This window comes from Argopecten irradians, chromosome 10, assembly GCF_041381155.1.
Source record: "Argopecten irradians isolate NY chromosome 10, Ai_NY, whole genome shotgun sequence".
Taxonomy (NCBI): Eukaryota; Metazoa; Mollusca; class Bivalvia; order Pectinida; family Pectinidae; genus Argopecten; species Argopecten irradians.
In genome coordinates this window covers 349,627-376,461 of record NC_091143.1, presented here as the reverse complement: position 1 = coordinate 376,461, position 26,835 = coordinate 349,627, and the positions used below count along the sequence as shown (strand labels likewise).

The following is a 26,835-nucleotide window of genomic DNA, read 5'->3' as shown; positions in this document are numbered from 1 at the left end:
AGGTCATATATCGTATTGACAGATAAAGCACAAGTTTATCCGGCAGTAGTTATCGGTCAGTATGTGGGACAGTTGCATGGATAAAGGTGTATATTGATGTATTTACAGACATGGATAAAGGTGTATATTGATGTATTTACAGACATGGATAAAGGTGTATATTGATGTATTTACAGACATGGATAAAGGTGTATATTGATGTATTTACAGACATGGATAAAGGTGTATATTGATGTATTTACAGACATGGATAAAGGTGTATATTGATGTATTTACAGACACAGATAAAGGTGTATATTGATGTATTTACAGACATGGATAAAGGTGTATATTGATGTATTTACAGACATGGATAAAGGTGTATATTGATGTATTTACAGACATGGATAAAGGTGTATATTGATGTATTTACAGACATGGATAAAGGTACTGAAACCTTACTGTGTTAATACCCAACCAACACGATCTCAGTCTCGTTCACTGAAAGAACTGCGGACCTTGACAGTGGAGGTGTGTGACGCTCGAGGCATACCGACCAAGACGCCTGCCCCCATCCGTACTGTATAGTATCTCTCAATAACGTGCGAGTTTGTCGCACACAAGTGGAGGAGGGCACCAATCCTATGTGGGACGACAAGTTTATACTAGAGTAAACAAAATTTCTATTAACCAACCCTATGTGGGGCGACAAGTTTATACTAGAGTAAACAAAATTTCTATTAACCAACACTATGTGGGGCGACAAGTTTATACTAGAGTAAACAAAATTTCTATTAACCAACACTATGTGGGGCGACAAGTTTATACTAGAGTAAACAAAATTTCTATTAACCAACACTATGTGGGGCGACAAGTTTATACTAGAGTAAACAAAATTTCTATTAACCTTGAATAAAAATTTTAGCAAACCATATAGCTGGTTATTTCTATGTGGAAAATAATCCATGACTCTCACTTACAACCATAACCAGAACCTTTGACATGTTATTGAAAATTTTATTGTTTGGCTTTGAAGAGAAACTTTAATTAACTTATTATTAATCTATTGTTCAAATTTTTGTAACCATGACTATATGCCACATAATCCTTGAAAATAACTGGATATATGGTAACTTAATTTTAAGAGTATATCCAAGATATAAAGCCAACACTTCATAGGATGATAATTGTGAGAGAATACAGATAGTATAATTGTAAATTTGCCTATAGAAAAAAAAACCATTGATGCCTAAATCAGTTTACAGAAACTTCAATTACTGGATCTAGTAGCTCTATAGTAAACTGAAAAAAATACATTTACAGTGATATTGACATCAACTTCGTCATCAAGAGGCATCATAAATTTGATCTGCTGTAGAATGACTATAGCTATCAGTACCAAACTCCTGTTACTTTATATAACTTATACATTACAGTGATATTCCTTGTGACATAGAGGATTTCAGCATAACAATCTGCAATCACAGCCGACGAACAAAAGATCAAGAAATTGGTAAGTGTCATCCTCAATAATGAATGGGAGTGATTGTGAGTTTGTTTAGTGATTTGACAACACTATGGACATATAACCTCACCACAACAGTACAGACTGGGGAGTTACTTCCTGAGTTACTCAATGAACAGTTGGAATGGTATAGTGAAGATACCTATGTACTGTTATACAGGTTGTGCTTTGTGCTGGGGTTATTTGTCAAATTTGGACCCAAACTTCCACAGATTTACCGTTATGTATAGGTTGTAATTCCCCAAATTATGAATGGTGAGTGACATTCTATAAAACAAAATTATGGTAAATACAGGAATGTGAAAGATATTTAATGTGTGGTGCCTGATGTTTATAACAACTTGTTGATTGCTGCTGTAGTTATCCTTTCCTACTTTTAATTGATCTTATTTACAAATAACTACTAGAAAGTTTTACCATCCCAGTGAGAATTGAGATATTTGATGAGGATACTAATTCTGACATTTACAGCCAATATTACAATCCCAGTGGTAGATGTAAAAGATACAGACTGTTACGACAAATGGCATATGTTACAAGCCCTGAACCCAGCCATGCGTAGCGACACAGGCTCCTTACGTATTCGAGCTCGATACCTTCACGAGATTATAATGCCGGAGGAGAAGATGTACTTGACATTGAAAGAGGTAATCCTACCACATGTTTTTGGCCGACTGATCTTAATTATTAATGCTTTGGGTCAGTATTGTTTTAAATCAATTTTGTTAACAATACATTTTCCTGGCAACATTTGGTAGTGTTTTACAATATTTAACTTTCCTTTTAATCATTTTGTTTCCACATAAATCCTCATATAATAAAAATAAAATATCCGTATGAATTATTTTGCTGTTACCTATGGTCTGTGTAAATAAAGATTTTTGCTCTTTTTCCATCATAATTTAAAGCATGTTTAATTATGCGAGAATGTCCTTGGATTCTCGAGAAGTCAACGTCCTTTGTTACATTAGAAGTATCATCCTTGGATATATGTGTTGGTTATTTTTGACAGCTCATCCTTAATGGCGATCTCAGTAACATACTGGAACTCTTCAATCTCTGTGGTAATGATAGAATTCCGGTAGCCAAAGCTCTACTGCAGATCTTCAGGCACGAGAAACAGGAAAAGGTCATTCTTAAGACAATGAATGATTTTGAAATAGCTCGGGAAGGTGAGAATTTCAACTTTCTACTGGTCTTTATTTAGTCTGTTTAACATGTACAGTCAAACTTGTCTTAACGACCTCCTGTATTAAGGAACTTCCTGTCTTATGCGACCTTAATTATTCCTCCCAATGATATTTACTATATAAATGACCTGTATTCAACGACCACCAGTAATTTCGTTGGTCGATTGTTACAGCTATGTTTAAGTGTATGCAAAACCTACTTGATTTGTGTATCATTTGAAATTTGAAACAGAGGAGGTATCTACACTTTTCCGGTCGACATCACTGGCTACCACGTTGATGGACCAATATATGAAGATGACGGCCAGCCAGTTTGTCAGCAACGCCCTGAAAGACAGCATTTTACGGATCCTGGACAGTAAACAATCATGTGAGGTAGGCACACAACAGGATTTCATGAAACCAGATCGAGTGTTACCAATATCTGTCACGCCCCATCCTGTCCCACCCCATCCCCGATACTCCAGGGGTTACTATCACAGATGTTATATCCACCTCTGGACTATCTCATAGTAAAGCTGAAGGCAGCTCAGGAGAAAAAATACGAAAAGAGACTAAATTTACTTGTTCTGTTCTGTTGCCTCCAAGTTTACTATGAAATAGTCCAGGGGTGGATATAATGTCATTTATAGTAATCCCTGGAGTATTTGTGATGGTTCCAGTCTGTCACTTACCGGTACAGACATCCTAATCTCTTCTGGTTGGGGTAAGAGGCCATAGATAGTTTATATGAATTTGAAGTGGGAGTTACACTTGAAATCTGTCTGTAATGTAACAGGTGTTTGTATAGTATAACTTGTGAAAACTGGCCCTGTAATGTAACAGGTGTTTGTATAGTATAACTTGTGAAAACCGGCCCTTGTAATGTAACAGGTGTTTGTATAGTAGGAGTGTCACGGTTAACCGAAAATACGGTTAACCGAAAAATTCAACCGTACGGTTCGGTTCGGTACGATAATTCTAAGTTTCGGTTCGGTTCATTAAAAAAATAACTGTCCTATAATACCTGTAATTTACGTGTATAAACTGTATTGCAGATTATTTCATTGAAAATACGGCGAAGTTGTTTGTCAGAATCCCGAGAAATACACCTGTTGACCGACATATATGTGTAACACGTGTGCAAGTTCAGTCATTCAGAAGATCGTTTTTTGCTGTCTGCGGACATGATTTTTCACATACATAATATCTAAATGATATATTTCACTAAATGTTTGATATTTTATAATTGATAATTTTTTATTATGTATTTTTCCGATAACATTAATCCCGCAGAATATCGGCAGCTAAATCAAGCCGCCATTGTGTTGCCGATTGTAAACAATCGCGTTTCCGTCGGCCAATATTCCGTGAATTAAACCATTTTACGATTGAACATGCACCTGGTACGTAATAATGTTTATCTCTATTATAATTCAAATGCATAATACTTTTTAAACACTTTTTCTGGGATAATACCGATGTATTGATTTGCGGTAAAACTTACGATTTTCACATATCAATCATCACATAATAATGCGTCATGAAGGATACGAGAAAAGTTTTAGTGACGAAATAATGTATCATAAAGGATACGAGGACATATATCTCTCTGTGACTGATTAATGTGTCAATAGTACTGAAAGAGTTAAAAAGATAAGAAAATGTTCAATTATGTTTTTTAAAGATGTTCCACTGCTGAGAGATCATAAATGATACTCAATATTTGAACAAAAATTGGTATTTAATCGTGTTATATGTCTAATTAAGACACAAAATGATATAGAATAATTAATGAATTTCTTTGCTGCATGCACTTTTAGAACTTCAATGTATATAGGATATAGTGCTGTGGATTATTTTTCAGGGCGCAATAAATTATATGTTTTTAATTAGAAGTGAAATCTTGATAAAGAAAAAAAAAACATTTGTTTAAGTGATATACCATCTTTAAATCTAAAGCAGAACTTGCTTTTGATAGAAAATAGACTTAAAAAGTGTAATTGAGATTTGCCTGAACCGAACCGAAAAAACCGAAAACCGATCAAAAAAAGTTGAAACCGAACCGAGCTGAAAAAACATGAACCGTGACATCCCTATTGTATAGTATAACTTGTGAAAACCGGCCCTTGTAATGTAACAGGTGTTTGTATAGTATAACTTGTGAAAACCGGCCCTTGTCTATTCTGGATCTCTGTATATCCGGGCATAATTGTATAACATTATAGTAATTAAACCTGTGTAATCCAAAAACCTAGCCATACTGGACAAATATACTGGTCCCGGTGACAAGCTGCTCTTTAAACAGGGGCGATTTTACTGGCATTTTTCACACTAGAGACCTGATATAGGGCCTGTTATATGCTGGGATCAAGGGCTATCAAGTTTGTTCAAATGAATGACCTTGACCTTCATTCAAGGTCACAGGGGTCAAATAGGCATAAATATTTAAATGGCTTCTTTTTAATAACCAAGAGGCCTTAAGACCTGATATTAGGCCTGTTACATGCTGGGATGAAGGGCTATCAAGTTTGTTCAAATGAATTACCTTGACCTTCATTCAAGGTCACAGAGATCAAATAGGCTATAATCTTGAAATGACTTCTTCTTAATAACCAAGAGGCATAGGGGCCTATAATGTGCTTAGGCATGATATGAATTCTTATTCACTCTCCTAAGTATGAACCATGCATGATTACCAGATAGCAGGTGAGCGATTCGGGCCCATCGGGCCCTTGTTTGTTGGTTGTATTTATGTATTACTTGCTGATTGTATTTATCAAGAGTCAAGAGTCAAGAAGTTTTATTTAGAGTCGCATACATGAGGAACATAATAACATTAGCACTGTAGTGCTACTCTGGCGACAAACATATGTAAAAATATCACAGTACAAACAGGTAATATATATATAGACAGCCAACAATTTAACTATTACAAGCATGCAATAGATACATGATATTTAGTTGGAAACAGCTTTTATGTATTACTTGTTAATGTTAGTTGTATTTATGTATTACTTGTTGATTGTATTTATGTATTACTTGTTGGTTGTATTTATGTATTACTTGTTGATTGTATTTATGTATTACTTGTTGATTGTAGTTATGTATAACTTGTTGATTGTATTTATGTATAACTTGTTGATTGTATTTATGTATTACTTGTTGATTGTATTTATGTATTACTTGTTGATTGTATTTATGTATTACTTGTTGATTGTAGTTATGTATAACTTGTTGATTGTATTTATGTATTACTTGTTGATTGTATTTGTGTATTACTTGTTGATTGTATTTATGTATAACTTGTTGATTGTATTTATGTATTACTTGTTGATTGTATTTATATATTACTTGTTGATTGTATTTATGTATTACTTGTTGATTGTATTTATGTATTACTTGTTGATTGTATTTATGTATAACTTGTTGATTGTATTTATGTATTACTTATTAGTTGTATTTATGTATTACTTGTTGATTGTATTTATGTATTACTTGTTGATTGTATTTGTGTATTACTTGTTGATTGTATTTATGTATAACTTGTTGATTGTATTTATGTATTACTTGTTGATTGTATTTATGTATTACTTGTTGATTGTATTTGTGTATTACTTGTTGATTGTATTTATGTATTACTTGTTGATTGTATTTATGTATTACTTGTTGATTGTATTTATGTATTATTTGTTAGTTGTATTTATGTATTACTTGTTGATCAATTTATGTATTACTTGTTGATTGTATTTATTTATTACTTGTTGATTGTATTTATGTATTACTTGTTGATTGTATTTGTGTATTACTTGTTGATTGTATTTATGTATTACTTGTTGATTGTATTTATGTATTACTTGTTGATTGTATTTATGTATTACTTGTTGATTGTATTTATGTATTACTTGTTGATTGTATTTATGTATTACTTGTTGATTGTATTTGTGTATTACTTGTTGATTGTATTTATGTATTACTTGTTGATTGTATTTATGTATTACTTGTTGATTGTATTTATGTATTTCTTGTTGATTGTATTTATGTATAACTTGTTGATTGTATTTATGTATTACTTGTTGATTGTATTTGTGTATTACTTGTTGATTGTATTTATGTATAACTTGTTGATTGTATTTATGTATTACTTGTTGATTGTATTTATGTATTTCTTGTTGATTGTATTTATGTATTACTTGTTGATTGTATTTATGTATTACTTGTTGATTGTATTTGTGTATTACTTGTTGATTGTATTTATGTATTACTTGTTGATTGTATTTATGTATTACTTGTTGATTGTATTTGTGTATTACTTATTAGTTGTATTTATGTATTACTTGTTGATTGTATTTGTGTATTACTTGTTGATTGTATTTATGTATAACTTGTTGATTGTATTTATGTATTACTTGTTGATTGTATTTGTGTATTACTTGTTGATTGTATTTATGTATTACTTGTTGATTGTATTTATGTATAACTTGTTGATTGTATTTATGTATTACTTGTTGATTGTATTTGTGTATTACTTGTTGATTGTATTTATGTATAACTTGTTGATTGTATTTATGTATTACTTGTTGATTGTATTTATGTATTACTTGTTGATTGTATTTGTGTATGACTTGTTGATTGTATTTATGTATTACTTGTTGATTGTATTTATGTATTACTTGTTGATTGTATTTATGTATTACTTGTTGATTGTATTTGTGTATTACTTGTTGATTGTATTTATTTATTACTTGTTGATTGTATTTATGTATACTTGTTGATTGTATTTATGTATTACTTGTTGATTGTATTTATGTATTACTTGTTGATTGTATTTATGTATTACTTGTTGATTGTATTTATGTATTACTTGTTGATTGTATTTATGTATGTATATTGTTAGTTGTATTTATGTATTACTTGTTGATCAATTTATGTATTACTTGTTGATTGTATTTATTATTACTTGTTGATTGTATTTGTGTATTACTTGTTGATTGTATTTATGTATTACTTGTTGATTGTATTTATGTATTACTTGTTGATTGTATTTGTGTATTACTTGTTGATTGTATTTATGTATTACTTGTTGATTGTATTTATGTATTTCTTGTTGATTGTATTTATGTATAACTTGTTGATTGTATTTATGTATTACTTGTTGATTGTATTTATGTATTACTTGTTGTTTGTATTTGTGTATTACTTGTTGATTGTATTTATGTATTACTTGTTGATTGTATTTATGTATTACTTGTTGATTGTATTTATGTATTACTTGTTGATTGTATTTATGTATTACTTGTTGGTTGTATATGTGTATTACTTGTTGATTGTATTTATGTATTTCTTGTTGGTTGTATTTATGTATTACTTGTTGGTTGTATTTGTGTATTACTTGTTGATTGTATTTATGTATTACTTGTTGATTGTATTTATGTATTACTTGTTGATTGTATTTATGTATTACTTGTTGGTTGTATATGTGTATTACTTGTTGATTGTATTTATGTATTTCTTGTTGGTTGTATTTATGTATTACTTGTTGATTGTATTTGTGTATTACTTGTTGATTGTATTTATGTATTACTTGTTGATTGTATTTATATATTACTTGTTGATTGTATTTATGTATTACTTGTTGATTGTATTTATGTATTACTTGTTGATTGTATTTATGTATTACTTGTTGCAGCTAAATCCACAACTACTTGAGAGTGGAGCTGACATTGCAGCTAACAGGGAGAACTTTCTCCATCACCTTAACGATGTTACGGAGTCCATCATCAAAGCTATAACTAGTTGTCCAGTGTAAGTATAACAATGATGTACAGAGTTGATCAATAAAGCTATAACTAGTTGTCTCGTGTATGTATAACATTAACGATGTACAGAGTCGATCAATAAAGCTATAACTAGTCCAGTGTAAGTATAACAATGATGTACAGAGTCGATCAATAAAGCTATAACTAGTTGTCTGGTGTAAGTATAACATTAATGATGTACAGAGTCGATCAATAAAGCTATAACTAGTCCGGTGTATGTATAACATTAATGATGTTCAGAGTCGATCAATAAAGCTATAACTAGTTGTCCAATATAAGTATAACATTAATGATGTACAGAGTCTATCAATAAAGCTATAACTAGTTGTCTGGTGTAAGTATAACAATGATGTACAGAGTCGATCAATAAAGCTATAACTAGTTGTCCAGTGTAAGTATAACATTAATGATGTACAGAGTTGATCAATAAAGCTATAACTAGTTGTCCAGTGTAAGTATAACATTAATGATGTACAGAGTCGATCAATAAAGCTATAACTAGTTGTCCAGTGTAAGTATAACATTAATGATGTACAGAGTCGATCAATAAAGCTATAACTAGTCCAGTGTAAGTATAACATTAATGATGTACAGAGTCGATCAATAAAGCTATAACTAGTTGTCCAGTGTAAGTATAACATTAATGATGTACAGAGTCGATCAATAAAGCTATAACTAGTTGTCCGTGTAAGTATAACATTAATGATGTACAGAGTCGATCAATAAAGCTATAACTAGTCCGGTGTAAGTATAACATTAATGATGTACAGAGTCGATCATTAAAGCTATAACTAGTCCAGTGTAAGTATAACATTGATGTACTGAGTCGATCAATAAAGCTATAACTAGTTGTCTGGTGTATGTATAACATTAATGATGTACAGAGTCGATCAATAAAGCTATAACTAGTCCGGTGTATGTATAACATTAATGATGTACAGAGTCGATCAATAAAGCTATAACTAGTTGTCCGGTGTAAGTATAACATTAATGATGTACAGAGTCGATCAATAAAGCTATAACTAGTCCGGTGTATGTATAACATTAATGATGTACAGAGTCGATCAATAAAGCTATAACTAGTCCAGTGTAAGTATAACATTAATGATGTACAGAGTCGATCAATAAAGCTATAACTAGTCCGGTGTATGTATAACATTAATGATGTACAGAGTCGATCAATAAAGCTATAACTAGTCCGGTGTATGTATAACATTAATGATGTACAGAGTCGATCAATAAAGCTATAACTAGTTGTCCAGTGTAAGTATAACATTAATGATGTACAGAGTCGATCAATAAAGCTATAACTAGTTGTCCAGTGTAAGTATAACATTAATGATGTACAGAGTCGATCAATAAAGCTATAACTAGTCCGGTGTATGTATAACATTAATGATGTACAGAGTCGATCAATAAAGCTATAACTAGTTGTCTGGTGTATGTATAACATTAATGATGTACAGAGTCGATCAATAAAGCTATAACTAGTTGTCTGGTGTAAGTATAACATTAACGATGTACAGAGTCGATCAATAAAGCTATAACTAGTTGTCGGTGTATGTATAACATTAATGATGTACAGAGTCGATCAATAAAGCTATAACTAGTTGTCTGGTGTAAGTATAACAATGATGTACAGAGTCGATCAATAAAGCTATAACTAGTTGTCTGGTGTAAGTATAACATTAATGATGTACAGAGTCGATCAATAAAGCTATAACTAGTTGTCTGGTGTAAGTATAACATTAATGATGTACAGAGTCGATCAATAAAGCTATAACTAGTTGTCTGGTGTATGTATAACATTAATGATGTACAGAGTCGATCAATAAAGCTATAACTAGTCCGGTGTATGTATAACATTAATGATGTACAGAGTCGATCAATAAAGCTATAACTAGTTGTCTGGTGTAAGTATAACATTAACGATGTACAGAGTCGATCAATAAAGCTATAACTAGTTGTCTGGTGTATGTATAACATTAATGATGTACAGAGTCGATCAATAAAGCTATAACTAGTTGTCTGGTGTAAGTATAACATTAACGATGTACAGAGTCGATCAATAAAGCTATAACTAGTTGTCCAGTGTAAGTATAACAATGATGTACAGAGTCGATCAATAAAGCTATAACTAGTTGTCTGGTGTAAGTATAACATTAACGATGTACAGAGTCGATCAATAAAGCTATAACTAGTTGTCCAGGTGTAAGTATAACAAAAGATGTACAGAGTCGATCAATAAAGCTATAACTAGTCGTGTAATATAACTAGTCCGGTGTATGTATAACATTAACGATGTACAGAGTCGATCAATAAAGCTATAACTAGTTGTCCGGTGTAAGTATAACATTAATGATGTACAGAGTCGATCAATAAAGCTATAACTAGTTGTCTGGTGTAAGTATAACATTAACGATGTACAGAGTCGATCAATAAAGCTATAACTAGTTGTCCAGTGTAAGTATAACAATGATGTACAGAGTCGATCAATAAAGCTATAACTAGTTGTCTGGTGTAAGTATAACAATGATGTACAGAGTCGATCAATAAAGCTATAACTAGTCCGGTGTATGTATAACATTAACGATGTACAGAGTCGATCAATAAAGCTATAACTAGTTGTCTGGTGTAAGTATAACATTAACGATGTACAGAGTCGATCAATAAAGCTATAACTAGTTGTCCAGTGTAAGTATAACAATGATGTACAGAGTCGATCAATAAAGCTATAACTAGTTGTCTGGTGTAAGTATAACATTAACGATGTACAGAGTCGATCAATAAAGCTATAACTAGTCCAGTGTATGTATAACATTAACGATGTACAGAGTCGATCAATAAAGCTATAACTAGTTGTCCGGTGTATGTATAACATTAACGATGTACAGAGTCGATCAATAAAGCTATAACTAGTTGTCTGGTGTAAGTATAACATTAACGATGTACAGAGTCGATCAATAAAGCTATAACTAGTTGTCTGGTGTATGTATAACATTAACGATGTACAGAGTCGATCAATAAAGCTATAACTAGTTGTCTGGTGTATGTATAACATTAACGATGTACAGAGTCGATCAATAAAGCTATAACTAGTTGTCTGGTGTAAGTATAACATTAACGATGTACAGAGTCGATCAATAAAGCTATAACTAGTTGTCTGGTGTATGTATAACATTAACGATGTACAGAGTCGATCAATAAAGCTATAACTAGTTGTCGGGGGTAAGTATAACATTAACGACGTTACGTAGTCGATCAATAAAGCTATAACTAGTTGTCTGGTGTAAGTATAACATCAATGACGTTACGTAGTCGATCACTAAAGCTATAACTAGCTGTCTGGTGTATGTCAGCTTGTTCAAGATTGTGCTCTATTGTTTTTTGAGACAAAAACTATCGAAAATGGGCAAAAATGACAAAATTTTCATATTCACTTAATTTATGCAAATTTTTATGTCATGGCCCGTCGTCCGTCGTCCGTCGTCCGTCCCGTCGTCCGTCCGTCGTCCGTCCGTCAACATTTCCTTTAAATTGCTACTAGTCATAGAGTTCTGCATGGATTGTAACCAAATTTGGCCAGAAACATCCTTGGGGGAAGGGGAACAGAACTTGTATAAATTTTGGCTCTGACCCCCCGGTGGCAGGAGGGGCGGGGCCCAATAGGGAAAATAGAGGTAAATTCTATAAATCGCTACTTGTCCTAGAGTTCTGCATGGATTGTAACCAAATTTGGCCAGACACATCCTTGGGGGAAGGGGAACAGAACTTGTATAAATTTTGGCTCTGACCCCAAGGGGGCAGGATGGGCAGGGCCCAATAGGGGAAATAGAGGTAAATCCTATAAATCGCTACTTGTCCTAGAGTTCTGCATTGATTGTACCAAATTTGGCCACAAACATCCTTGGGGGAAGGGGAACAGAACTTGTATAAATTTTGGCACTGACACCCTGGGGGCAGGAGGGGCGGGGTCCAATAGGGGAAATGGAGGTAAAGCCTATAAATCGCTACCTGTCATAGAGTTCTGCATTGATTGTACCAAATTTGGCCACAAACATCCTTGGGGGAAGGGGAACAGAACTTGTATAAATTTTGGCTCTGACCCCCCCGGGGGCAGGAGGGGCGGGGTCCAATAGGGGAAATGGAGGTAAATCCTATAAATCGCTACCTGTCATAGAGTTCTGCATGGATTGTAACCAAATTTGGCCAGAAACATTCTTGGGTGAAGGGGAACAGAACCTGTATAAATTTTGGCTCTGACCCCAAGGGGGCAGGAGGGGCGGGGCCCAATAGGGAAAATAGAGGTAAATCCTATAAATCACTACTTGTCCTAGAGTTCTGCATGGATTGTAACCAAATTTGGCCAGAAACATCCTTGGGGGAAGGGGAACAGAACTTGTATAAATTTTGGCTCTGACCCCCGGGGGGCAGGAGGGGCGGGGCCCGATAAGGGAAATAGAGGTAAATCCTAAAAATCGCTACTTGTCCTAGAGTTCTGCATGGATTGTACCACCCAAATTTGGCCAGAAACATCCTTGGGGTTAACAGAATTCGTATAAATTTTGGCTTTGACCCCCTGGAGCAGAAAAAGTGGGGCCCAATAGGGGAATTAGAGGTTAATATTCAAATTCCTTCAGAAAATAAACAATGAACTTGTATTCAGAACATTACTTGGCATTACAAACCAGGTGAGCGATACATGCCCTCTGGGCCTCTTGTTTATGGTTACCATGGCAACTTAAGCTTCAAAATTAGAAAACTTACATATCAATTGAATCAGGGATATAATTAATTTTTCAAATACAACTAATTTTTTTTCACACATAGTTAAAAAATTAATGAATTTGGATGGCCACAAAGGGCCTAAATCATACATAATCCTTTACAGTGTGAAATGTATTCTAGGATGTCAGTTGGCTGAAGGATTCAGAGATGGTTACTATTTAGAATTGTTTTAATGTTTCAGAGTATTCCGGTTTATATGTGGGTGTCTTGGTTTGTTTCAGGGTACTCCGGTTTATATGTGGGTGTCTTGGTTTGTTTCAGGGTACTCCGGTTTATATGTGGGTGTCTTGGTTTGTTTCAGGGTACTCCGGTTTATATGTGGGTGTCTTGATTTGTTTCAAGGTACTCCGGTTTATATGTTGGTGTCTTGGTTTGTTTCAGGGTACTCCGGTTTATATGTGGGTGTCTTGGTTTGTTTCAGGGTTCTCCGGTTTATATGTGGGTGTCTTGATTTGTTTCAGGGTACTGCCGGTTTATATGTGGGTGTCTTGATTTGTTTCAGGGTTCTCGGTTTATATGTGGGTGTCTTGGTTTGTTTCAGGGTACTCTCCAGGTTTATATGTGGGTGTCTTGGTTTGTTTCAGGGTACTCCCGGTTTATATGTGGGTGTCTTGGTTTGTTTCAGGGTACTCCGGTTTATATGTGGGTGTCTTGGTTTGTTTCAGGGTTCTCCGGTTTATATGTGGGTGTCTTGGTTTGTTTCAGGGTACTCCGGGTTTATATGTGGGTGTCTTGGTTTGTTTCAGGGTTCTCCGGTTTATATGTGGGTGTCTTGATTTGTTTCAGGGTACTCCGGTTTATATGTGGGTGTCTTGGTTTGTTTCAGGGTTCTCCGGTTTATATGTGGGTGTCTTGGTTTGTTTCAGGGTACTCCGGTTTATATGTGGGTGTCTTGGTTTGTTTCAGGGTTCTCCGTTTTTATATGTGGGTGTCTTGGTTTGTTTCAGGGTACTCCCAGTTTATATGTGGGTGTCTTGATTTGTTTCAGGGTTCTCCGGTTTATATGTGGGTGTCTTGGTTTGTTTCAGGGTACTCCGGTTTATATGTGGGTGTCTTGGTTTGTTTCAGGGTACTCCGGTTTATATGTGGGTGTCTTGATTTGTTTCAGTTCTCCGGTTTTATATGTGGGTGTCTTGGTTTGTTTCAGGGTTCTCCCCGTTTATATGTGGGTGTCTTGGTTTGTTTCAGGGTTCTCCGTTTATATGTGGGTGTCTTGGTTTGTTTCAGGGTACTCCGGTTTATATGTGGGTGTCTTGATTTGTTTCAGGGTACTCCGGTTTATATGTGGGTGTCTTGATTTGTTTCAGGGTTCTCCAGTTTATATGTGGGTGTCTTGGTTTGTTTCAGGGTTCTCCGGTTTATATGTGGGTGTCTTGGTTTGTTTCAGGTTCTCCGGTTTATATGTGGGTGTCTTGATTTGTTTCAGGGTTCTCCGGTTTATATGTGGGTGTCTTGGTTTGTTTCAGGGTTACTCCGGTTTATATGTGGGTGTCTTGGTTTGTTTCAGGGTTCTCCCGTTTATATGTGGGTGTCTTGATTTGTTTCAGGGTTCTCCAGGTTTATATGTGGGTGTCTTGGTTTGTTTCAGGGTTCTCCGGTTTATATGTGGGTGTCTTGGTTTGTTTCAGGGTACTCCGGTTTATATGTGGGTGTCTTGTTTGTTTCAGGGTTTCTCCGGTTTATATGTGGGTGTCTTGGTTTGTTTCAGGGTACTCCGGTTTATATGTGGGTGTCTTGGATTTGTTTCAGGGTTCTCCGTTTATATGTGGGTGTCTTGGTTTGTTTCAGGTTCTCCAGTTTATATGTGGGTGTCTTGTTTCGTTTGTTTCAGTTTCAGGTACTCCGGTTTATATGTGGGTGTCTTGGTTTGTTTCAGGGTTCTCCGGTTTTATATGTGGGTGTCTTGGTTTGTTTCAGGGTACTCCGGTTTATATGTGGGTGTCTTGGTTTGTTTCAGGGTACTCCGGTTTATATGTGGGTGTCTTGATTTGTTTCAGGGTTTCTCCCGGTTTATATGTGGGTGTCTTGGTTTGTTTCAGGGTTCTCCAGTTTATATGTGGGTGTCTTGGTTTGTTTCAGGGTTCTTCCGGTTTATATGTGTGGGTGTCTTGGTTTGTTTCAGGGTTCTCCGGTTTATATGTGGGTGTCTTGGTTTGTTTCAGGGTACTCCTCCCGTTTATATGTGGGTGTCTTGGTTTGTTTCAGGGTACTCCAGTTTATATGTGGGTGTCTTGGTTTGTTTCAGGGTTCTCCGGTTTATATGTGGGTGTCTTGGTTTGTTTCAGGGTACTCCGGTTTATATGTGGGTGTCTTGCTTTGTTTCAGGGTACTCCAGTTTATATGTGGGTGTCTTGATTTGTTTCAGGGTTCTCCGGTTTATATGTGGGTGTCTTGGTTTGTTTCAGGGTACTCCGGTTTATATGTGGGTGTCTTGGTTTGTTTCAGGGTACTCCGGTTTATATGTGGGTGTCTTGGTTTGTTTCAGGGTTCTCCAGTTTATATGTGGGTGTCTTGGTTTGTTTCAGGGTTCTCCGGTTTATATGTGGGTGTCTTGGTTTGTTTCAGGGTACTCCGGTTTATATGTGGGTGTCTTGGTTTGTTTCAGGGTTCTCCGGTTTATATGTGGGTGTCTTGGTTTGTTTCAGGGTACTCCAGTTTATATGTGGGTGTCTTGGTTTGTTTCAGGGTTCTCCGGTTTATATGTGGGTGTCTTGGTTTGTTTCAGGGTACTCCGGTTTATATGTGGGTGTCTTGGTTTGTTTCAGGGTACTCCGGTTTATATGTGGGTGTCTTGATTTGTTTCAGGGTACTCCGGTTTATATGTGGGTGTCTTGGTTTGTTTCAGGGTACTCCGGTTTATATGTGGGTGTCTTGGTTTGTTTCAGGGTTCTCCGGTTTATATGTGGGTGTCTTGGTTTGTTTCAGGGTACTCCGGTTTATATGTGGGTGTCTTGGTTTGTTTCAGGGTACTCCGGTTTATATGTGGGTGTCTTGGTTTGTTTCAGGGTACTCCGGTTTATATGTGGGTGTCTTGGTTTGTTTCAGGGTTCTCCGTTTATATGTGGGTGTCTTGTTGTTCAGGTTTCGTTTATATGTGGGTGTCTTGGTTTGTTTCAGGGTTCTCCGGTTTATATGTGGGTGTCTTGGTTTGTTTCAGGGTTCTCCGGTTTATATGTGGGTGTCTTGGTTTGTTTCAGGGTACTCCGGTTTATATGTGGGTGTCTTGGTTTGTTTCAGGGTTCCGGTTTATATGTGGGTGTCTTGTTTGTTTCAGGGTTCTCCGTTTATATGTGGGTGTCTTGGTTTGTTTCAGGGTTCTCCGGTTTATATGTGGGTGTCTTGGTTTGTTTCAGGGTTCTCCGGTTTATATGTGGGTGTCTTGGTTTGTTTCAGGGTACTCCGTTTATATGTGGGTGTCTTGGTTTGTTTCAGGGTTCTCCGTTTATATGTGGGTGTCTTTATTGGTGTCTGTTTGTTTCAGGGTTCTCCGGTTTATATGTGGGTGTCTTGGTTTGTTTCAGGGTACTCCGGTTTATATGTGGGTGTCTTGATTTGTTTCAGGGTTCTCCAGTTTATATGTGGGTGTCTTGATTTGTTTCAGGGTACTCCGGTTTATATGTGGGTGTCTTGGTTTGTTTCAGGGTTCTCCGGTTTATATGTGGGTGTCTTGGTTTGTTTCAGGGTACTCCGGTTTATATGTGGGTGTCTTGATTTGTTTCAGGGTACTCCGGTTTATATGTGGGTGTCTTGGTTTGTTTCAGGGTACTCCGGTTTATATGTGGGTGTCTTGGTTTGTTTCAGGGTTCTCCGGTTTATATGTGGGTGTCTTGATTTGTTTCAGGGTACTCCAGTTTATATGTGGGTGTCTTGGTTTGTTTCAGGGTTCTCCGGTTTATATGTGGGTGTCTTGGTTTGTTTCAGGGTACTCCGGTTTATATGTGGGTGTCTTGGTTTGTTTCAGGGTTCTCCGGTTTATATGTGGGTGTCTTGTTTGTTTCAGGGTCTCCAGTTTATATGTGGGTGTCTTGGTTTGTTTCAGGGTACTCCGGTTTATATGTGGGTGTCTTGGTTTGTTTCAGGGTACTCCGGTTTATATGTGGGTGTCTTGGTTTGTTTCAGGGTTCTCCGTTTATATGTGGGTGTCTTGGTTTGTTTCAGGGTCTCCAGTTTATATGTGGGTGTCTTGGTTTGTTTCAGGGTTCTCCGGTTTATATGTGGGTGTCTTGGTTTGTTTCAGGGTTCTCCAGTTTATATGTGGGTGTCTTGGTTTGTTTCAGGTTCTCTCGTTTATATGTGGGTGTTCTTGTTTGTTTCAGGGTACTCCGTTTATATGTGGGTGTCTTGGTTTGTTTCAGGGTTCTCCGGTTTATATGTGGGTGTCTTGGTTTGTTTCAGGGTTCTCCAGTTTATATGTGGGTGTCTTGGTTTGTTTCAGGGTTCTCCAGTTTATATGTGGGTGTCTTGGTTTGTTTCAGGGTACTCCAGTTTATATGTGGGTGTCTTGGTTTGTTTCAGGGTACTCCAGTTTATATGTGGGTGTCTTGGTTTGTTTCAGGGTACTCCGTTTATATGTGGGTGTCTTGGTTTGTTTCAGGGTACTCCGGTTTATATGTGGGTGTCTTGATTTTGTTTCAGGGTACTCCGGTTTTTATATGTGGATGTCTTGGTTTGTTTCAGGGTACTCCGGTTTATATGTGGGTGTCTTGGTTTGTTTCAGGGTACTCCGGTTTATATGTGGGTGTCTTGATTTGTTTCAGGGTACTCCAGTTTATATGTGGGTGTCTTGGTTTGTTTCAGGGTTCTCCGGTTTATATGTGGGTGTCTTGGTTTGTTTCAGGGTACTCCGGTTTATATGTGGGTGTCTTGGTTTGTTTCAGGGTACTCCGGTTTATATGTGGGTGTCTTGGTTTGTTTCAGGGTACTCCGGTTTTATATGTGGGTGTCTTGATTTGTTTCAGGGTTCTCCGGTTTATATGTGGGTGTCTTGGTTTGTTTCAGGGTACTCCAGTTTATATATGTGGGTGTCTTGGTTTGTTTCAGGGTACTCCGGTTTATATGTGGGTGTCTTGATTTGTTTCAGGGTACTCCAGTTTATATGTGGGTGTCTTGGTTTGTTTCAGGGTTCTCCGGTTTATATGTGGGTGTCTTGGTTTGTTTCAGGGTTCTACAGTTTTTATGTGGGTGTCTTGATTTGTTTCAGGGTACTCCAGTTTATATGTAGGTGTCTTGATTTGTTTCAGGGTACTCCAGTTTATATGTGGGTGTCTTGATTTGTTTCAGGGTTCTCCGGTTTATATGTGGGTGTCTTGGTTTGTTTCAGGGTTCTCCGGTTTATATGTGGGTGTCTTGGTTTGTTTCAGGGTACTCCAGTTTATATGTGGGTGTCTTGGTTTGTTTCAGGGTTCTCCGGTTTATATGTGGGTGTCTTGGTTTGTTTCAGGGTTCTCCGGTTTATATGTGGGTGTCTTGGTTTGTTTCAGGGTTCTCCGGTTTATATGTGGGTGTCTTGGTTTGTTTCAGGGTTCTCCGGTTTATATGTGGGTGTCTTGGTTTGTTTCAGGGTTCTCCGGTTTATATGTGGGTGTCTTGGTTTGTTTCAGGGTACTCCAGTTTATATGTGGGTGTCTTGGTTTGTTTCAGGGTTCTCCGGTTTATATGTGGGTGTCTTGATTTGTTTCAGGGTTCTCCGGTTTATATGTGGGTGTTTTGGTTTGTTTCAGGGTTCTCCGGTTTATATGTGGGTGTCTTGGTTTGTTTCAGGGTTCTCCGGTTTATATGTGGGTGTCTTGGTTTGTTTCAGGGTACTCCGGTTTATATGTGGGTGTCTTGGTTTGTTTCAGGGTACTCCAGTTTATATGTGGGTGTCTTGGTTTGTTTCAGGGTACTTCGGTTTATATGTGGGTATCTTGATTTGTTTCAGGGTACTCCGGTTTATATGTGGGTGTCTTGATTTGTTTCAGGGTTCTCCGGTTTATATGTGGGTGTCTTGGTTTGTTTCAGGGTTCTCCGGTTTATATGTGGGTGTCTTGGTTTGTTTCAGGGTTCTCCGGTTTATATGTGGGTGTCTTGGTTTGTTTCAGGGTTCTCCGGTTTATATGTGGGTGTCTTGGTTTGTTTCAGGGTACTCCAGTTTATATGTGGGTGTCTTGGTTTGTTTCAGGGTACTCCGGTTTATATGTGGGTGTCTTGATTTGTTTCAGGGTTCTCCGGTTTATATGTGGGTGTCTTGGTTTGTTTCAGGGTTCTCCAGTTTATATGTGGGTGTCTTGGTTTGTTTCAGGGTACTCCGGTTTATATGTGGGTGTCTACAAAGGAGTGTGGCAGCTAAGTGGGTCAATGACGAAAGTGTGAGAACACGGGTTGTCAGGTAACAATATAATTACATTGAACTTTTTTATGGTAGTTATGTAATCTTACACCTTTCACAAAAGACATTGTCTTGCCTGCAGTGAAAAATGATGGACACCTTGATTTTACTGTGATGGTAATTCTTGCGTCTCAGCAATAAAACGTTGATACTTCATTTTTGTATTTAGATCTGTTTATCAAAAACGTTTAGCCTATGAGAACCAAACATGGAATAGAGGGTATCATCAGCATCTTAGCCTATGAGAACCAAACATGGAATAGAAGGTATCATCAGCATCTTAGCCTATGAGAACCAAACATGGAATAGAGGGTATCATCAGCATCTTAGCCTATGAGAACCAAACATGGAATAGAGGGTATCATCAGCATTTTAGCCTATGAGAACCAAACATGGAATAGAGGGTATCATCAGCATCTTAGCCTATGAGAACCAAACATGGAATAGAGGGTATCATCAGCATCTTAGCCTATGAGAACCAAACATGGAATAGAGGGTATCATCAGCATCTTAGCCTATGAGAACCAAACATGGAATAGAGGGTATCATCAGCATCTTAGCCTATGAGAACAGCCTATGAGAACCAAACATGGAATAGATGGTATCATCAGCATCTTAGCCTATGAGAACCAAACATGGAATAGAAGGTATCATCAGCATCTTAGCCTATGAGAACCAAACATCATCAGCATCTTAGCCTATGAGAACCAAACATGGAATAGAGGGTATCATCAGCATCTTAGCCTATGAGAACCAAACATGGAATAGAGGGTATCATCAGCATCTTAGCCTATGAGAACCAAACATGGAATAGAGGGTATCATCAGCATCTTAGCCTATGAGAACCAAACATGGAATAGAGGGTATCATCAGCATCTTAGCCTATGAGAACCAAACATGGAATAGAGGGTATCATCAGCATTTTAGCCTATGAGAACCAAACATGATAAGGTACGAGGGACTGGAATAGAGGGTATCATCAGCATCTTAGCCTATGAGAACCAAACATGGAATAGAGGGTATCATCAGCATTTTAGCCTATGAGAACCAAACATGGAATAGAGGGTATCATCAACATCTTAGCCTATGAGAACCAAACATGGAATAGAGGGTATCATCAGCATCTCAACACACTGTTGTACTACAGGAGTCCTTGTAGGAAAAATAGGCTGAAACTAGACCACTCTTTATACACACGATGGAGGAAACGTCCTTAATTCCATTGTGGTGTCCGATGTTTTGGTTAATTAATTACACTTCTCTTTTTTTTATTTTGTGACAGTGATTTGATGTTTTAGTCGTACAATATTATACCCTAACTTTTATATATTGTTTGCAAAATAAAAAATATAAACTAGTGTGATATTTCCTGAGGATATTTTTTATTATCATTTTATGTGATTACAGTGGTTTTATATTCCTGCGGTTGCTGTGTCCTGCAATAATTAACCCTAAGTCCTTCAACCTTATATCAGGTGAGAAACTAGGTCACATAACAAAACAGAAATTTGAGATGATTTAGGGTTGTTGAACTTTAATGACTTGAAGCTTTGAGTTATTATTTAAAACAGTAGATTGATTGCTCATCTGTAAATTATTTTCTGTACCTGTATATCATTTATGTTTATATAGGTTCAAAGTAGACTTGAAAGCTTTTTCTTAAAAAATACTTTTAATTTGTCTTAAAAGATATATTTTTATAGTTTATATAGATTTACCATAGCATTGACTTAAACTTTCTATAACTTCACAGAAACTCCTACTGAAATGGCATCTAGAACGTTGAAACTGGTTGCCAAGGCTCTCCAAAACTTGGCCAACCTTGTGGAGTTTGGAGCAAAGGTAGGCCATAAAAATATTGTGTTCACTGGTAAACTGTTTAAGATGCTCCACTGCTGACAAATGGTATTTTTTCTCTATCAAAAACAGGAGTAGACAATTCAATATTTTTCTTCAGTTACCAAAGTTACTTACTTTACACCATTACCACAATTGTTGAGCATCTAATTTTACTCTAATATTAAAAATAATTAATTGCGTCCCAAAAAAATTCCATGGCACTGTGACCTATATGGAGCGAAGTACAGATAGCACATGCACCAAAAGCAAAATAAGTTATTTTATATTATTTTTTGTGTTAATTAGACACATATATGTTCAAATGATGTGAATCGTTTATGCTCTGTTGGCGACGCAGCAGTTTGAAAAATATACAGTTGAAATAGAGTATATTTATTTAATAGTTGATTAATTTTATTTAGATTTCAACTTTATTTAAAATCTTTGATTCCTAGTTTTAGTTTGTCTGAAAAAAATATTTCTTAAAACATTGTTTAAATACCACAAAGTAACATTGTTAACTTTGCAGGACTTTACTCTGATCATGAAAAAATTGATCCACGAAATATTGAGAAATGGTTGAAGCATGTATAATTATATATATGCTGAAAGCCAAATCGTGAAAATTTGAAAGGGCTGAAAGTTGCCTTCTCCTTTCCTCGTAGTCTGCACTGTTGTAGTTTTGAGTTGTTGTAGGAATCCTTTATGGAAGTTATCAATCCATTCATCAAGAGAAACAAAGAGAGAATGGTGGTGTTTTTGGATGAATTATCGGTAAGTCTGCTGATGTTTAATGTCTGGTAAGTCATGGAATATTTTATAATAAATTTAATTAAAATATCGGTATTTAAAGTTCTTAGTGTAGTTGATAGGTCATGGAACAATGTAGGTAGAAGACACACACAAGCTGTCAAGTGGTACAAGACATTTCATTGAATTCATTTATTTACGGGTTTAATCCTAAAATTTGTCAGAAGTAAGTCTTTTACTTACGTCCCTGCCATGAAATGTGTTACAAATGTTCATTCTGTCTCTCTTCAACTTCAAGAAGCATTTGATGAAGAAATTTATTTATAGTAATGTACTGCTGTATTTATAGAATATGGAGGAAGTGGACATCAGTCGCCTCCAGGTGAACGTCAATGACCTCGCCAGAAATCTTGCCACCATTCATCAGATATGTGCCTCACATCTCGCTGAACTCAGAAAACTCAGCGAATCAAAGGTAAATGGAAATAGATGACTCTTTGTCAGTCAAAGGTAATTGGAGGACTCTGAGAGTCACAGGTAAATGAAAATAGGGGATGCTTGGTCAGTCAAAGGTTACTGGGAGGAACTCTGAGAGTTACAGGTAAATGGAAATAGGGGATGCTTGGTCAGTCAAAGTTTACTGGGAGGAACTCTGAGAGTTACAGGTAAATGGAAATAGGGGATGCTTGGTCAGTCAAAGTTTACTGGGAGGAACTCTGAGAGTCACAGGTAAATGGAAATAGAGGATGCTTGGTCAGTCAAAGATAATTGGGAGGAATTCCTGAGAGTCAAAGGTAATTGGGGGACTCTTAGAGTCAAAGGTAAATGGATATAGAAGATGCTTGGTTAGAGGCAGATGGAACTTAAGTTATAATCGAAGACCGGAGAATGAATAAATGTTTTAAAATTACAGAGTATGGTCGGGAAGATGAGCACTATATATTGTCCATTGACTTTAGATCTGATAAACCTGTGAAATATTCTCATTATGAAGAGGTCTTATGATAAGTGATTTAACAAGTGAAAAACCAACCAAATTATTTGTGTTCAGAAACTTATTTAATGAAATAATGTCCTTTGCATAATTATTCCAGCAATTACAATCAGTCTGTTGTCATAGGTAACTTGGATGTCTATTGAACCTGTTTATCCTCTTTTGATTTCAGACCTCACTCAAGCAGCTGGTGGCAGTCGCAGAAATTTTATCTGACCACAAGAAGCGTTACATGACATGACATCTGTTCTCATCTCATCATTATCACACCCTACATGTCAAGTTGGATAGTGACTAGATCTCCATTCTTGATTTTCATTTACTTTACCATTTCTTTGATGTCCGACTATGCTGTGTTTCCTACACACAAAACAGCTTCAGTAAGCTGGTATAGAAGGACACGGCAGCCCTTTAAACAGAATGTGTCGGACTTGTTGAAATGGAACTTTCACTATTTCCCTTGGAGATAATCCCATATGTGCTGGTTGCATTAGATATTTATTATTATAAAGACTTGTGTGATTGTCCACTTCAGATGTTCTCACAGCTGAATTCATGTGATGATCCAGATGTTCTCACAGCCGAATTCGTGTGATGATCCAGATGTTCTCACAGCTGAACTCGTGTGATGATTCAGATCTTCTCACAGCTGAACTAGTGTGATGATCCAGATGTTCTCACAGCTGAACTCATGTGATGATCCAGTTGTTCTCACAGCTGAATTCGTGTGATGAGCCAGATGTTCTCACAGCTGAATTTGTGTGATGATCCAGATGTTCTCACAGCTGAATTTGTTTGATGATCCAGATGTTCTCACAGCTGAACTCATGTGATGGTTCACTTCAGACGTTCTCATATTTGAATTTGTGTGACGGTCCACTTCGGAAGTTCTCACAGCTGAATTCATGTAATGATCCAGATGTTGTCACAGCTGAATTTGTGTGATAGTTCACTTAAGATGTTCTCAAAGATGAATTTGTGTGATGATTCACCATGGATGTTCTCACAGCTCAATTCATGTGATGGTCCACTTCAGATGTTCTCACAGCTGAATTCATGGGATGGTCCAGATGTTGTCACAGCTGAATTCATGTGACAGTCCAGATGTTCTCACAGATGAATTCATGTGATGAGCCACCTCAGATGTTCTCACAGCTGAATTAATGTGATATGGTCCAGATGTTCTCACAGCGGAATTTGTGTGACAGTCCAGATGTTCTCACAGCTCAATTCATGTGATGGTCCACTTCAGATGTTGTCACAGCTGAATTCATGTGATGGTCCAGATGTTCTCACAGCTGAATTCATGTGATGAGCCACCTCAGACGTTCTCACAGATGAATTAATGTGATGATCAACTTTAGACATTCTCACAGCTGAATTTGTGTGATGGTCCACCTCAGTGTTCTCACAGCTGAATTTGTGTGACGGTCCACCTCAGATGTTCTCACAGCTGAATTTGTGTGATGGTCCACCTCAGTGTTCTCACAGCTGAATTTGTGTGACGGTCCACCTCAGATGTTCTCACAGCTGAATTCAAAATCTTTCAAAAGTTTGCTATCATTGTTATGATAGTATAGCACAGAATGATGTAGTGAATTGTGCTGTCATTCAGAATGTGATCACTTATCTGCCATGTGATCTGGAGCTGCCATTGTGTGAACTTGAGTAAGCTGTTGTCAAGGTCGTCTGATCATAAGTCAGTGCCTTAGATCTTTGTCACAAAGATGTTTGATTGTCTATCTGTTTAGAATTTACCTTGAAGAGAATTATAAAATGGAAGAATGGTAGTCTATATGGATCAGTCGAAGTTCCTAGTGGGAATGAGGGTAGTCTACACAAATTGGTTAAGATTCCCTGGAATTATTATCATAGAGGATAAGGCTAGTCTATCTGTCTGGTCAGAATAGTCTATCTGTCCGGTCAGAATAGTCTATCTGTCTGGTCAGAATAGTCTATCTGTCTGGTCAGAATAGTCTATCTGTCCGGTCAGAATAGTCTATCTGTCCGGTCAGAATAGTCTATCTGTCCGGTCAGAATAGTCTATCTGTCTGGTCAGAATAGTCTATCTGTCTGGTCAGAATAGTCTATCTGTCCGGTCAGAATAGTCTATCTGTCTGGTCAGAATAGTCAGAATAGTCTATCTGTCCGGTCAGAATAGTCTATCTGTCTGGTCAGAATAGTCTATCTGTCCGGTCAGAATAGTCTATCTGTCCGGTCAGGTGAATGCATTTCAGTGGAAATGACCTGATTGACTAGTACAAAATATCTCCTTAATTTACTTTTAACAAAACTTATCTTGAAGACTGAGAATGAATTACAACTCTTATTTATTTTTAGTAAATTATCTGATTGGCTCTCCAACTTTAAGTATGACCAATCAGATTCAGGTAATACATGACTGCTCACGATTGGTTGACAAGTACATGGGCCAGTTTGTATGGAAAGAGAATGTTGATTGTATGACTCTGCTATGAGGATGAAATAAATGTGTGAAAGGATTAACTGAGTTATTACAGCATTGACACCTATTGGTGTCTGTGTCACTTTTGTATCAGTGAATGTATGTATATGAAGTTTTACTTATCGAAATGTTATTTATCTTCACTTTGTATAGATTAATGTAATCAAATATTGTTATACCGTGTATCATCCTAAAGGAGTATATTTAAGCTCTAATACAGACAACATGTACATCAAATTACATCATCGCCTATTCCTGGTAATAGGCCCACATATGTGCTGCACCTCGTAATAGTTTGTTCGGGTACAGGTCATGAATGTTTCATCTACAATTCTTTAGGTTAAGCTGGATATTTCTGTTGAATTAATGTACAGCTTCAAGGGAAGTCAGCCTGACAATAAAAATTTCCTTTGGATTTCTGCTGTAAATATTGAAATTTGATCAAACATAATACAAAGAGTGCTGGAAAACTATCAGAGTTTTATAGATGTAAACATAAAATTTTATCTGTTATACCACCTATATTATAGCTTTAAATGAATATATGGGGTATAAGTGGTGTGTGTTTGTACATGTAAGGTATAATGTGATGTGTGTTTGTACATGTGAGGTATAATGTGATGTGTGTTTGTACATGTGAGGTATAATGTGATGTGTGTTTGTACATGTGAGGTATAATGTGATGTGTGTTTGTACATATGAGGTATAATGTGATGTGTGTTGTGTACATGTGAGGTATAATGTGGTGTGTGTTTGTGTACATATGAGGTATAATGTGATGTGTGTTTGTATGTACGTATGAGGTATAATGTGGTGTGTGTTTGTATGTACGTATGAGGTATAATGTGGTGTGTGTTTGTGTACATGTGAGGTATAATGTGGTGTGTGTTTGTATGTACGTATGAGGTATAATGTGATGTGTGTTTGTATGTACGTATGAGGTATAATGTGGTGTGTGTTTGTATGTACGTATGAGGTATAATGTGATGTGTGTGTGTTTGTATATACGTATGAGGTATAATGTGGTGTGTGTGTTGTATGTATGTATGAGGTATAATGTGGTGTGTGTTTGTATGTACGTATGAGGTATAATGTGGTGTGTGTTTGTATGTACGTATGAGGTATAATGTGGTGTGTGTTG

The 26,835-nt window shown here is 36.4% G+C and overlaps 1 protein-coding gene across 1 annotated transcript; it reads left to right on the top strand.

The window, feature by feature from the left end:
- The first annotated feature begins 81 nt into the window (after nucleotides 1-81).
- LOC138332855 (ras GTPase-activating protein 1-like) lies at nucleotides 82-25,356 on the top strand. Its single transcript, XM_069280817.1, is given in 13 exon segments — nucleotides 82-543; nucleotides 546-649; nucleotides 1,416-1,492; nucleotides 1,976-2,151; nucleotides 2,517-2,676; nucleotides 2,927-3,069; nucleotides 8,363-8,478; nucleotides 19,561-19,647; nucleotides 21,055-21,122; nucleotides 21,401-21,489; nucleotides 22,183-22,260; nucleotides 22,586-22,711; nucleotides 23,403-25,356. Coding segments are annotated over 13 exon segments (1,434 nt in total). The 5' UTR covers nucleotides 82-402; the 3' UTR covers nucleotides 23,472-25,356.
- Nucleotides 25,357-26,835: the final 1,479 nt, after the last annotated feature.